General features: G+C 41.3%; 1 protein-coding gene across 1 annotated transcript in view; it reads right to left on the bottom strand.

Annotated features, from left to right (window-relative positions):
- LOC149447677 (methionine synthase-like) overlaps positions 1-15,025 on the bottom strand; it is a 233,712-nt gene extending 218,687 nt beyond the window's left edge. The window contains exons 1-2 of the mRNA XM_089652223.1: positions 14,926-15,025; positions 10,658-10,813 (exon numbers count right to left, since the gene is read on the bottom strand). Of these exons, the coding sequence (XP_089508349.1) occupies positions 10,658-10,813; positions 14,926-15,025 (256 nt within the window). The remainder of the gene's footprint in view (positions 1-10,657; positions 10,814-14,925) is intronic.
- Positions 15,026-15,411: the final 386 nt, after the last annotated feature.

The following is a 15,411-nucleotide window of genomic DNA, read 5'->3' as shown; positions in this document are numbered from 1 at the left end:
CTCCTGTAGGCATAGTGAAGTGGAGTGTAGCTGGATATGTGAGGGTGAATTTGACCACTTTTTGGAATAGTGTACCGCAAATTTGTTGGAGCGCTTTTCTTTTACGGGAGACTTCTTGAGAGTAGTCAGCAAACAGTAATAGCTTGTGACAGTTTAGCTGTAAGGAACGTGAATTGCGAAATTAATTGAGTATGGCTACCCGGTCAGCGTAGTTGAGATATTTGATTGACGAGCGCGGAGTGAGTCTGTCATTGGAGGGTGCGCCTAAGCGATGTGCCCTTTCGACCTGGCATGGAGCATAATGCCCAGAGCTGCAGGAATGCGTTTTGATCAGATATCGGACAATGAGCCTGAATTGTAGGATTATGGGAGGCCTACGACGCGCAGATTATTCCTGCGTGAGCGGTTTTCTAAATCGTCTAGCTTGTCCAAAATGTTCTGTTGCGCACATTTAGATTGTGTAGTACCCTCCTGTATAGCTTGGACCTCATCCTCTAGGTCAGAGATGCGATGTTCCGCTACGGTTATGCATTTGGCGGTTTCTCCCACGTCCCTTCTCAGTTCTATGCCCTGTGTTACAGCCCTGTCTATTGCCTGAGTAATGGTAGGTAGCAATAGGGAGGCTACAGCCTGTGCAATCCTTTCATAGTGTTCCATGGAACTGCTGGTGTCAGAATGCTCTTGTGGAGGGATGTGTGGTGGCTGTGTCTCCCCCCTACCTGCTCCTGGGGCTGCCTCTGGTTCTGTATCCATATGGGCTGTCCTGCCATCAGTGCTGCTGCTGCTGTGAGGAGCGTGTGTGGCGCCATATTTGCTGCGAGAGGGGGAGAGCTGCTCCAAAAAGGGACCATGCCGTGGGATCAGGGCCAGGTGTTGCCAGCCGCAGATACCGATCCATACAGGATCAGGTGAGAGAGACTCAGGGGGCACTCCTGTGCCGTTCAGGTAAGTCCCCTGGTGCAGGATGCTGGTGTAATATGCCGAGGTTTCTGGATCCGCGGGATCCCTTCCCTAGCTCATGCGGCGCTGGAACCGGAAGTGCTTTGTAGTTTTAAAATAACAGCCTCATATTAGGGTCCATCACAGCAAAGGTGTACATGAGATCTAAATTCTACTGAACTTGTGGGGAGGGGGGGTGGGGTGGGAGTGGACTTAGATCTGTTAGCACTTACATGTTGCATTAGATCTCCTGTACCCAAAACTCAGGGTGCACTGTACAGCAAATGACTGACCAAGCTTCTGGACCTGGGCTCAAAGCCAAAACCTTTCTTCCGGATATTGCCTTACAGTTCGTTCAACTATGGACACTTTGCAGTGTAAACACACATCTTGTATGTACTGTGTACAATACTGCAATGTACTGTAGTGGAAGCATGTTGTGAAGCCATAACAAAAAAAAATGGCACTGCAACACATCAATATCATGTAAAGTACATTAGTGCACTGTGCTGGTGTGAAAGAGCCCAAAGCATATCAGGAAGGCATAAAGCTAGCACCACTGATCAGGATAATTTCCTATTCATTTGCAGTATAGCACCCCACATTTTGGGAGACCTGGGCTATATGTACTGCCAACTGGTTGTGCTTTCTAACTGCTGTAAGAGCCACATTTTTTTATGTTTTGCCAAATACATTAAGGGCTATGCCAACCTTAAATTACACCTAGCTGTTAAACAAAAACCTTTTTGTAAAAGATACCTATACATAAAAGTGTGAATAATATCAAAAACTGATATAAAAGGAGGCTAGATTTGTACCTGCATGTTGTTGTTGCCATAAAGATACAAGGTGACATTTGTAGATCGATTCAGCGTAAATGCTTCAGTTCCATGTATTCCCTAGTTACAATAATCTGCTGCAAACAGATTTGTCACAAATGACAGTACCAGAAAAGCTTCTAACACTGTTGTTTTCCCCTCTGGTATTGGAAGGGTTTTAGGATATGTTCAGAATCTAGTCTTCCTCAAGGAATGGAGTGAAATAAGATCTTGTCCTAGTCACTAGGCATTGCCTACAGACCATGGCTTCATTAAACCAGGTGCAATGAATAGGAGAGAAACTGGCAGGATATCAGAAAACAAAACTGGTAAGGTGTGTGTGTTTAAAATGAACAGCTAAGGTTTCACCAACAACCTTATACATGCCTTAGACCGTAAAGTTCATCATGTTCTTTAACCAAATGTTTCGTACCTAAAATCCTACACCAGCCCTTATTCACCATAAAACAGCATTACTCTTTTACCAGGAGTAGACAGTTGTGTGTAGATGATTGATCTGCCTTGTTCAGAAACAAGTGCCGTACATTGTTCAACTGTGCAAAAGGTTTCAATTCCGAAACTAGCACAGGCAGGCAGATTAAATATTCAGCACTGCACTGTCACAATAAAATAATAACTAAACAAGTAAAGTGCATTTTTTCTTGTAAACTTCTTGGGTTTACATTTAGATCAAAGATGGTAAACATTCTGTACTCATTTTGCATTGCTAGATATCTTAGGAGTTGAGCATCCCGAATGTTATCAATCCTTGATTTAAACAGTAGTGTATTCTTCTTGACCTGCTTTTATTAGGGTCCATTCACACTAAAGCATTCTGATGGGGTGCATTATGCATGTTATGGCAACTATTGATGTGCATTGCATTAACCACCTGCCATCCTGAGGATTTACCCCCCTTAATGACCAGGCCTATTTTTGCTATTCGGACCAACACTATTTCAACTGATAATTACATAGTCTGGCTGAAAAAAGTCCATCTAGTTCAACCATTAAAAAAAGAAGAGGAAGGCAAAAAAGATCCCAGCAAAGCACGATCCAATTTGCTCCTGCTGGGAAAAAATTCCTTCCTGATCCCCCCGAGCGGAAATTGGATATTTTCTGGATCAACTTTACCTATAAATGTTAGTATCCAGTTATATTCTGTGTATCTAAGAAACAATCCAGGCCTTTTTTGAAGCAATCCACCGAGCTGGCCAGAACAGACTCTTGAGGGAGTCTATTCCACATTTTCACAGCTCTCACTGTGAAGAAACCTTTCCGTGTTTGGAGATTACATTTCTTTTCCTCCAGATGTTAAGAGTGCCCCCTGGTCCTCTGTGATGACCTCAGAGTGAATAGCTCTACAACGAGTTCACTATATGAACCACTGATGTATTTAAACATGTTGATCATATCCCCCCCTTAATCTTTTCTTCTCAAGAGAATACATTCAGTTGCTCTAATATTTCCTCATAGCTGAGCTCCTCCATGTCTTGTATCAGTTTAGTTGCCCTTCTCTGTACTTTCTCCAGTTCCCCAATGTTCTTTTTGTGAATTGGTGCCCAAAACTGAACTGCATATTCTAGATGAGGATAATTGCGCGGTCATGCAATACTGTACCCAAACAAAATTTACGTCCTTTTTTTCACACAAATAGAGCCTTCTTTTGGTGGTATTTGATCACCTGTGCGCTTTTTATTGTTCATGCTATAAACAAAAAAAGAACGAAAATTTTTAAGAAAAACTATATTTTTACTTTTGCCTATAAAAAATATACAGTCAGGTCCATAAATATTGGGACATCGACACAATTCTAACATTTTTGGCTCTATACACCACCACAATGGATTTGAAATGAAACGATCAAGATGTGCTTTAACTGCAGACTGTCAGCTTTAATTTGAGGGTATTTACATCCAAATCAGATGAACGGTGTAGGAATTACAACAGTTTGCATATGTGCCTCCCACTTGTTAAGGGACCAAAAGTAATGGGACAATTGGCTTCTCAGCTGTTCTATGGCCAAGTGTGTGTTATTCCCTCATTATCCCAATTACAATGAGCAGATAAAAGGTCCAGAGTTCATTTCAAGTGTGCTATTTGCATTTAGAATCTGTTGCTGTCAATTCTGAAGATGAGATCCAAAGAGCTGTCACTATCAGTGAAGCAAGCCATCATTCGGCTGAAAAAAACAAAACAAACCTATCAGAAAGATAGCAAAAACATTAGGCGTAGCCAAAACAACTGTTTGGAACATTCTTAAAAAGAAGGAACGCACCGGTGAGCTCAGCAACACCAAAAGATCCGGAAGACCACGGAAAAAAACTGTGGTGGATGACCAAAGAATTCTTTCCCTGGAGAAGAAAACACCCTTCACAACAGTTGGCCAGATCACGAACACTCTCCAGGAGGTAGGTGTATTTGTGTCAAAGTCAACAATCAAGAGAAGACTTCACCAGAGTGAATACAGAGGGTTCACCACAAGATGTAAACCATTGGGGAGCCTCAAAAACAGGAAGGCCAGATTAGAGTTTGCCAAACGACATCTAAAAAAGCCTTCACAGTTCTGGAACAACATCCTATGGACAGATGAGACCAAGATCAACTTGTACCAGAGTGATGGGAAGAGAAGAGTATGGAGAAGGAAAGGAACTGCTCATGATCCTAAGCATACCACCTCATCAGTGAAGCATGGTGGTGGTAGTGTCATGGCGTGGGCATGTATGGCTGCCAATGGAACTGGTTCTCTTGTATTTATTGATGATGTGACTGCTGACAAAAGCAGCAGGATGAATTCTGAAGTGTTTTGGGCAATATTATCTGCTCATATTCAGCCAAATGCTTCAGAACTCATTGGACGCCGCTTCACAGTGCAGATGGACAATGACCGAAAGCATACTGCAAAAGCAACCAAAGAGTTTTTTAGGGAAAGAAGTGGAATGTTATGCAACGGCCAAGTCAATCACCTGACCTGAATCCGATTGAGCATGCATTCCACTTGCTGAAGACAAAACTGAAGGGAAAATGCCCCAAGAACAAGCAGGAACTGAAGACAGTTGCAGTAGAGGCCTGGCAGAGCATCACCAGAGATGAAACCCAGCGTCTGGTGATGTCTATGCCTTCCAGACTTTGGGCTGTAATTGACTGCAAAGGATTTGCAACCAAGTATTAAAAAGTGAAAGTTTGACTATTCTGTCCCATTACTTTTGGTCCCTTAACAAGCGGGAGGCACATATGCAAACTGTTGTAATTCCTACACTGTTCACCTGATTTGGATGTAAATACCATCAAATTAAAGCTGACAGTCTGCAGTTAAAGCACATCTTGTTTGTTTCATTTCAAATCCATTGTGGTGGTGTATAGAGCCAAAAAAATTTGAATTGTGTCAATGTTCCAATATTTTATGGACCTGACTGTATATAGACATTAAGGTTGGAAGAGGCATGTCGGCTTGTATGGGGTCAAACAGTATGAGGAGTGTGGAGGCTGACTGAAGCAACGGAGAGACATGAGGACATCAGCACCTGCATACCAACCATTTATCCATATCTATGTGATGTAATTGGAATACCCTTGAACAAGGGATAATGTGGTGAATTGGAGGAGGGGATTGTCATCCAGTATACAAGTTGATCTTCTTGTGGATAACATCCCTTTAGCGATTTAGCCAACCATGAGAATGGGAAGCATATCCATGTGGTGAGTGCACACCTGAGAGGGGGACACTATATATTTTACTCACGTGGTGATTTTATTTGAAGAATCTGAATCATCTTGGGGTAAAAAAGGACTTTTCTTTGAACTTTTTTCACTTGTATGAGTTTTCACTCTGATATTTATGATATTTTGCGCTACTGAATCACTTAGAGGATACTTTGTTTAAAAAAAATATATAGTAAACTCTATATATAGTAGTCATAAATTTAGGCCAAAATGTATTCTGCTACATGTGTTCGGTAAAAAAATCCCAATAAGTGTATATTGATTGCTTTGTGTGAAAGTTATAGCGTCTAAAAACTATGGTATAGATACTGCAATTTACACCATTATTTTGCTATACAGCGCTGCACTAGTTTAACTGACAATTGTGCGTTCATGCAAAATGGTACATAAATGAAATTTACATCCTCTTTTTCACACAAATAGAGCTTTCTTCCAGTGGTAATTGATCACCTGTGCACTTTTTATTTTTGGCGCTATAAACAAAAAAGTTTTGAAAAAAAACAGCAATATTTTCTCATTTCTGTCATAAAAAATATCCAAAAAACTAAAATTTTGTCATAAATTTAGTGCTAACAGAGATCAGGCCTGATTATGCAAACACTGCAGTTTTGTGTGCAATGTATAAAGTGACAGTGACCTACTGACACTGCACTTGCTGGGGGAGAAGGGGGGGTGGTAAGCGTAGGGGCTAAATGCAGGTGCTGGCAGGTGCCGGGGCTGATCCCGCTAGCGCTGTGTTTATGGGGACATTATACTAATGTGAACGCTGGTATAGTGCTGATCTGATCAAAAATATTGATCCGTTCAGACACTATACTAGCAATGGAGGTTTATTGTGTTTGAGCGTGTTCCTGGCAATCAAGGGGTTAAATGTGATTACTGGAGTACTGACGGGCAATCTGACGCTATCTGGGAGGGGAGTAAAAACCACGGGAGCGCGAATCACGTATATATATATACATACATGTGATTTTGCACACCTGTGCCACCCTGTAGCAGTAATTCTGCTATAGGGCGGTCAGGAAGCAGTTGAAGTAATTTGCATTACGGCGCTGTGTTACTTTAACTGACAATTGCGCGGTCATGCAATGCTGCACCCACAAATTGAGCTTTCCTTTGGTGGAATTTGATTGCCTGTGCGTTTTTTATTCTTTGCGCTATAACAAAGAAAAAAAAAAAAAAGCCAGACAATTTTGAGAAAAAAAACTGTATTTTTCACTGTCTTCTGTTAACCAATTCAATAACGGGCAATTTTACACCTTCCTGCCCAGGCCAGTTTTCAGGTTTCAGCGCTCTCACACTTTTAATGACAATTGCGCGGTCATACAACATTGTACCCAAACTAAAATTTTATAATTTTCTTCACACAACTAGAGCTTTCTTTTGGTGGTATTTAATCGCCGCTGGGGTTTTTATTTTTTGCTAAATTAACAAAAAAAGACCAAAATTTTTTTTAAAAAAAAGGTTTTTCTTTGTTTCTGTTATAAAAGTTTGCAAATAAATAATTGTTCTTCATAAATTTAAGCCAAGATGTATTCTGCTACATGTCTTTGGTGAATATTACCCAAATTAGGATGAATTTTTTAGTTTGTAGGAAAGTTATAGAGCTCACAAACTATGGTATAGATCTGAATATTGATCAATCCTGAAGTACTAACAGCCAATCTAATTTCTTGAGGTCCAAGAATGTCAGAACAGTACAGATATCCCCCAAATGACCCCTTTTTGCAAAGTATACAGTCCGACGTACTTCATAAGAGGCATGGCGGGTTTTCTGAAGTTGTATATTTTTTGTCATAATTTTTCGGAAAATGAAAAAATTAAAAAAATTCGTTTCACTATTTTTTTTTTTTACATATTGTCACCAGTGCAGTACAGCATCATCATATAACTATAACTGGCATGGTGGTGATCAGGGACACTGACTGGTGACAGTATGAAAAAAAATATATTTTTTTTTCTTTTTTTATTATTTTTTATTAATTTTTTTTTTTTTTTTAAGATTTTTTTTCATATTTCACTATGACCAAAGTAGTACAATGTTACCATAGTAACATTGTACTACTTTGGGGAAGTGATCGGTATTTTTTTTTTTTTTTAACACAATTTGCTTATAGCAAAGAATTACTTTGCTATAGGCAAGCATTTACCTGAATGACATTGATTCATTCAGGGCTTTTTTTTTTTTTTTGTGCTTAGCTGTGATTTGGCCACAGCTAATCACATGACATGTGCATGTGATTAGCTGTGACCATTCACAGCTAGGCAGTAGTATACAATGGATGGCATGAATGAAGCCATCCATTGTATACAACTGTCATGTGACCTGCTGTGATTGGTCACATGGTACCGGCAACGGGGCCGATACTCAGATCTGTCATCGGCCGTGTCCGAGGTACACGGCCGGTGACAGATCGCGCCGCTCTGCAGGAGTGCAATCTGCGCATGTGCGGGAGGATGCCATATGGCGTCCACCCAGAACGCTGATGACATTTGCCGAATGGCGGGTGGCAAATGGTTAAACATGTCCAGTAAAAAAATGTAAGAATCAAATTTCATCATAAATTTAGGCCAAAATGTATTTTGCGACATGTCTTTGCTAAAAAAAAAATCCCAATATGTGTACGTTAATTGATTTATGTGAAAGTTATAGCGTTTACAAATGGCAGTATAGATACTGGAATTTTTTTTTATATACTAATAATGGTGTTGATCAGCAACTTATGGCGCAGATCATCGACTTATAGCGGGACTTCGGCAGGGATTCTGACACTGGGGAGAACTGACTTGGTGTCACTGACAGTGATCAGTGCTAAAAAAAAAAAAGCATTGACATGGTACTAATGGCACTGGGTAGGAAAGGGTTAACATGAGGGGCAATCAAAGGGTTAACTGTGTGATGAGAGTGTTTTACTAGGGGGTGCTTCATTGTAAGCACACTCACTGTTCTGGATGGCTCTGCTTAGCCATCCAGAGCAGTGTGCTCAAACTGACAGGGAGGAGGGCTGTTGGGAAACAATGCAGCCCTCCTCCCTGTCGGTGGTTGCTGATAATCACCGGGTGTCGGCGGGTAATCAATGGCTGGGACCTGGTGATTGACACCCAGGGCCACGATCGGCAGCGCGGGTGGAGCGCGTGCGCCCCCTACCCAGACATGCAGAATCATGTATATATACACGTGATCCTACGCACAGGGGCCACCCTGTAGCAATAAATGTACTGTGGGCGGTCCTAAAGCGGTTAAAGATAGCTTATAAAAATGCCTCTGTGTCTGCAGAAGATGTTCCTTCACTTAAAGATTCTTCTGATACAAAATTTGAGGTTTAAGACTGAGACAGCAGGGTCTTTTACCAGAATAAATCACTTTTACTGAACTCTCTCCACTGGATAGAGTTTAGAGGGGTGAGGATCTTTTCAGAGTTAATCCAATCTTCATAAATTACCCAATTTCTTTCCTCGTGAATGGGGAATTACTTTTTCTTTTGAGACTTAACAGGTTTCTCAGTACACAAGGGGCATGGCCAGATGCAGAATTAAGTGTGACAATTCCAAAGCTTTTTCTCACAGCAGAAGTGAGAATGTTTACATTAGCAAGCACATTTTGTGAAATCAGATCAGGAGCATAAAAGGCTAGGGAGAGAAATCCTGGGCAGCCTCCTCTAACACTGTCTCTGGGTCATCTTCATTCACCTTAATGTCTGCATGGTCTAGAGGAGACACTTCACTTTCTGACTCCAGCAGAGATGGTAGGGGGTTTAGAAGTAGTTTGGCGCTTTTGTGCTATGAAGATTGATGGCTGTAAAAAAGGTCAGTAGTTGTCCAAGAAAATCTGACTTGGTTGCAGAAGAATCTGCCTAAGGCTGGCCTTATATTGTGCAATTTTCTTGTACAATTTGCATTTAGATTTACCAAAACCATATAATATGAGGTAAAATCTAAACAACACTTTCAATTTGTATCCAATCAGGCAGGCCCTTGCACTACATAGTTGAAGGTAAATCTGAAGGAAACTGTACAAGAAAATTGTATAATGTATCGCCAGTTTTAGTAAGATGAGGTTACTTGTTGTATATGTCTGAGATAGAGCTGGAATCATATGAAGAGATCATGCTAAAGTAGGATCCTGCTCGGGTGCAAGGGAAATATCACTCTGAACTTACCTGAACCTGCTGCTGTTCCCTTGCATGTGGTTTTGGCCATTGCTATCAGGGTATAACCCTAGGGGGGACTTACGGAGTAAAGTGTGGAAATGTTGTAAGCATGAAGTAATATGCAGCAACTCAGGCGTAGAACATCCTGAGAAAGTCCTCAAAGCAAAAGGGCAGTAGAAAGTGCTCGAGTACCTTACAAAGTCATGGTGGATTTGGTATTCATAGTGCAACCTGTGGTGATCATCCACCTGAGACAATGCTCTGAATGGTAGAAATATATTGCCAAGTTTGAAAATAGTTTTTTTAAGATAGAACAAATACTATTTAGAAAACCTGTAATAAATGAGGCTACAGAATCAGTCAAGTACAGGGTAAACTTGTCTTGCCTCCTCATGGCATTGGTCCCTAATCAGAGTCCAAGATTCAAACATCACAGTGGCCATGTCCTTGGAGAGGTCTTCAGGGTCTGGGTTTCATAGGGATGGAACACAGCCTGAGCTTGTATAGCACCCTATGGCTAACTATGTTGTACACACGTTACATTAAGTGCAAAGGTGAATTTCCAAGCAAAATCCAGTGCCCAATTCAATACAGGCCATCGGACAGTATGGGTTTTAGGTACAGCCCCCAAGGTTAAACTGAGGATGAACTGCTTCTACTATTGAAATAGAAGACTGTGTTCATGTGAAAAATTTAAAATAAAATAATAAAACTAGTGAGGCAATGAGTTCTCTATAAGGGAGAAGAGGTCCATCACCTTAGGACACTAGCAAAAAAAAAAAAAACACACAGAAGTCTCACAGAGTGTGGTAGTGTTATAGGGGTATGCCCAAAGAGAAGTGTCCAGCAAAGTTTTGCCTCTGTTCAGTCACCTGAAGGTACCAGCCTATAACCCACGGTCTATGAAAATCCACGCCTGTGTCTGTACTGTGCGATTAAGATAAATTATTTACCCCTCAACACACAAATGAAAAAACATTTGCAGCAAATTATTCTTCATATCTGCAAAACAAGATATTTACTTACCCACAGACTTGTCATTAAAGATTTTTGGAAAACCTCTATTGGGGTATTTTCCTTTGAGTTGCCATACATCAAAGAACGGCTTCCAGTCAATGTATTGGCTTAATTTCTCCAAGTCATAATTTCTGAAAACTTGTGTTCCCATCAGCTTGGGTTTTACTGCATATAAGACAAAGGGGAATGTAAAAACAGTCAGCGGCTTAACAAGGCAAAACAAACTTAAAGGTAGGTAAACAGCATATGATCAAGCCTAACTGTGGCAACAAACAGATTTATAATTTATGCCCTTGGTTCACACTTATGCAATTTCAGATGTGTCTTGGGTCGTAATGAATCAGATGACAATGGAAATAACATTGCTTCCAATGGTGCCTGTTCACAACATTGTAGCGCAGATGTGATGCAATTTGGGAAAGGGTCCTGCGCTACTTTGGATACATTTTGGATGTGGTTTGCATATTTGATGGGGCCAAATCGCACTGTAAATTCCACCAAAGTTGCACTACATAATCGCACTGCAAACAGTCAAAATCACTTAGCAGTACTGTGAACTAAGCTTTAACTCCTACCTTCACCAATCCCTGTATGAATCTCATTCACTGGAACCTTATGACAATGCTACAGTAAGTCACTTTACAGTTTAATGTCTCTTCAGACTTTTGGGTGCTGTTGCCATCCCTATACCTAGAAGTACTATATTTCTGTGATAATGCATACTAGTGGTGCACTAAAATGAAAATTCTGGTGCCGAAACTAAAACTTCAGGATGCACTTGGCTGAAACCAAAATGGACAGTTTTTAAATAGTAATATATTTTTCAAACGCAATTGTTTGGGGAAAAAAAAAAAAAAACACATTTTAAAGTTAAAAAAAAACTGCAATATATAATTTTTTTTTGTAAAATATGAAAGATGATGTTACACCGAGTAAATACATTCCCAACATGTCATGCTTTCAAATTGCGCACGCTCGTGGAATGGCGTCAAACTACGGTACTTAATTTTCATGAGTGCTGCTTTAAAAACTTCTACAGATTACCAGTGTAAAGTTACAGAGGAGATCTAGTGCTAGAATTATTGCTGTTGGTCTGACGTTCTTGGCGATACCTCACATGTGTGGTTTGAACACCGTTTACATATGTGGGCATGGCCTACGAAAGCGTTCACCACTACGTGCAAGCACAGGGGGATGTTAAACTTTTTTTTATTTAAAATTTTAGTTTTGTTTACACTGTCCCTTTAAAAAAAATGCAATCACTTTTATTCCTATCACAATAGATGCATGCATCCCTTGTGATATAAATAATTAGTGACAGGTCCTCTTTATGGAGAGATATGGGGTCAATAAGTGTTTTCGGTCGAAATGTTTCGGCCACCAAAATTATGGTGCATTCCTACTTCCTACTCAATATCTTGCTGCTTTCTGTCTCCAAACAAGTTCTGCTCCGGCAATGAAGAAGAGACATTAGAGGAAGGGCTCCCTTGTGCATTTACATTTACTTAAAAGATTAAAAGCATATAGACATATATAAAACAAACAAGCCAGAAATTCTAGCTCAATGCATGTCTGTCGACTTCCTTAGGACCTCACTGCTGACATAATTTTTTTTATATCCATTATGTGCATTTAAATTTACCATGACACATCTACTTAGTATAACATAGCTCTACTTCCCCCTACTACAGCCACATTATACTTATATACAGTGTACCAGGGTTCAAAATTTCAAGTCCTGAGCTACTAGCCAGGCCTTAAAAGTTACTCACCACCAGTTGCCCCACCCTACCCCTACTTTGCCCAGCCCCTAAATATGCCCTCATAAATTATCTCATGAAATGACACTGTTAAATGTTGTATGCAGAATAAAGTTACAAAAAGAATTACCACCAACAACTTTAACAATATAAACATAACATCAATGTAAAGGAAAATAAGTGCTTTACATCAATAGGGGAACTACTTTACCACAAGTAGAGGGCAAGGGGGGCACTGATGCTCAGCATGATGGAAAGGTGGGGCACTGATGTCCTGTGGAGGGAGAAGGGGGGCTCTGATGCCCTGTGGTGGTAGAAGGGGGCACTAGTGCTCTGCAGAGGGACAAGGGGCACTGAAGGAGGTGAGGCCGATTTTAGCATTGCTGTCAAATACAGCTCAGAGACTCAAAGCAGCAGAGGCAATGGAGGGAAGTATGCAATTGTCAAAGGGGGAGGTGTTTGGACAGGGACTCACCAAGTTTTCAGTCTTCACTTTAGTGTGTGTGTGTGTGTACTCCAGCACAACACTGTGCCTTTTATACTTCTGAGAAACAAGTTTGTCTGTTAGCACCTGTGGTAGTGAGCTCTTTGATCCACAACTTGGGGTTCCCCAGGGCGCAGAGTCTAAGCCCCAGCCTGCTTGTTCACCAGGGCCCCTGATGGTGGGGATGGCAGCCCCCAGGTACACCCAGCTGAGGTAGAGGAGACCGCTAGCAGGAGCAAGGTACAATGGGAGTAGACACAGGGAATCCAGTAGGCAAGCCAAGGTCAGGACAGGCGGAAAACTAGCAATGTCAGGAACAAAGCCAGGGTCAGTACACAGATAGACTATAAAGGATTCTCAGTAGAACCACAAGGGAGCTCCAACAACACATTGCTCAGGCAAAGTGGGACAGACTGAGCATGTCTTAAATAGACAAGAAAGCTAGGAGGTGACCCAGGAAGTGATGAAAGGGAATAGCAGACGACACCCACAGGTGAGCACAGACAAACACACATGTGAAGAATCAAGAGCAGCAAAGAGGTAAGAATAAACACACAAGAGGCTGCAGGCTAACTTGTGACATTGTCCTTTGCCTAATAGCTACCACTGCTCATCTATAGAGTGGCTATAGCTACGCTCACAATATTTGTATAGGGCCTGCCTCCTCCTCCCCTCAGACCAAGCTTCTGCAGCTGTATCACCTCTCTCCATAAAGTGACAGCATGTGTCTACTTCTCCCCCTTTTCCAGTCTCTCTCTTCTCCAGCCAATGGGGAGCGGGCGGGTTTGAGTGTGGGGGCAATCCTTGCGTGAGGACCTGCTCCCAAAACCTGTCAGGTGGCCTCAGGAGACACAAGTGCCCTGCTAAAGTGACAGAGCCGGCCCTGAGTCCAGAGCCTGCTCATTAAGACAGCCCTGTGAGACACACTTGCCCCCACATTATTTCCACTCTCAAAATGCGAGCAGGCGAGTGGACGTTTTGAGGCCTGCAGTATATTGTACATATATATAACCCACTTGCGTTTACAACATATGCAACTTTCTTTTGCTACTTATGGCAGTAAAGTTAATTTGAGGCATTGGTAATATTAATCTTATTTTGCGTTTAGCTGCACCAATTTACTTTTTATACACAGAGCTTAACCATTATTTAATCAGTTTGCCTTCTCTTTGACACCATTCTTTTATCTTGTAGGGATGATACCAGCTTAGGCCTAATCTCTTTACTAATATTATATTTAAAGATTCTTTGACAGGATTGTCCTACTCTCTTTTGCAACTTGTCATTTGTTTTAAAGTGATTGTAACTGCTTTTTTTTTTTTTTTTTTTAACTTAAAACATCATACTTACCTGCCTTGTGCAATGGCTCAATCCCTTCTTTTCGGCCCCCCCCACTGGCTCTCTTTGCTCCCCCAAGTGCCCCCATAGCAAGCTGCTTTCTATGGGGGCAATCCTGCATGCTCGTTCCCGAGCCCCGCTCTGTGTCTTCTGTTGACACACAGAGCGTGGCTTGGCCCCCGCTCCCTCCTCATTGGCTGTGATTGACATCAGCGGAAGCCAAACCGCTCCTACTGCTGTCTCTGAGCCAATGAAGAGGGAGAGAGCTGACAGGACCTCTGTTCTCATGCACATCATTGGATAAGGGGGGGGGGGGGTTGGGGGAGCTGCATGCAGAAGGTTGAAACAAAGCATTTCACTCTAACAATTGACAGCTTTTATTTATAAAAAAAACCTTTATTCTTAAAGGGATAAAACTCTTTGCTGCTTATAAAGTGTAGTGTTCAACTGGAGTTAAACTTTGACTTATTACTCCAGTCTATCAAGAAAAATTCAGAGACACTGTGGACTTTGAGGTGCTGACAGATAATAACAATTTTTACAAAATGTATTAAACACATTAGGTAGCCGCTTCCGGGCCACCCTATAGCAGAAATACTGCTACAGGGCGGCACGGGTGCACAAAATCACACACAACTATATATATATATATATATATATATATATATATATGCCCCCTACCCGGCACCATTTACGGTCTCCGCTGTCAATCACCGGGTCCCAGACGGTGAAGTATCTTCGATGGGAGAGGGACCTGTATATAAGCACAAATCTCTTCTCTGTCAGCTCCTGCATACTGCTTTGTATGACTCTGCATTGCAGAGCCATTCAAAGCAGTGCGCTTACAGTGAAACACAGCACATTTACAAAATACACACAGCACACAGTTAATCCTTTTATCGCCCCATGTTAACCCCTTCCTGCCCAGTGCCATTAGTACAGTGTCAGTGCTTTTTTTTTATTCAAATGGTATTTATTGAAAAATTTTCCAACATACAAAAAGGTAAACATATTAACATGAAACTGGAAGGGTTCACTTGAAGGATCATATAATGCATGAGTAGAGAGATAGGAGTAGAAGATCCCCACCATTAGGCCGGGGATACTTTAGGTTCCAATTGAATACATGAGAGGTATGCTCATTGTCATGTGAACCTTTCTAGAGGACGATAGATTATAAA

Source organism: Staurois parvus, unplaced genomic scaffold (assembly GCF_062004578.1).
Source record: "Staurois parvus isolate SC_StPar_1 unplaced genomic scaffold, SC_StPar_1.0 ptg000674l, whole genome shotgun sequence".
Taxonomy (NCBI): Eukaryota; Metazoa; Chordata; class Amphibia; order Anura; family Ranidae; genus Staurois; species Staurois parvus.
The sequence above is the reverse complement of the archived record's forward strand: the minus strand, read 5'-3'. Positions and strand labels throughout refer to the sequence as shown.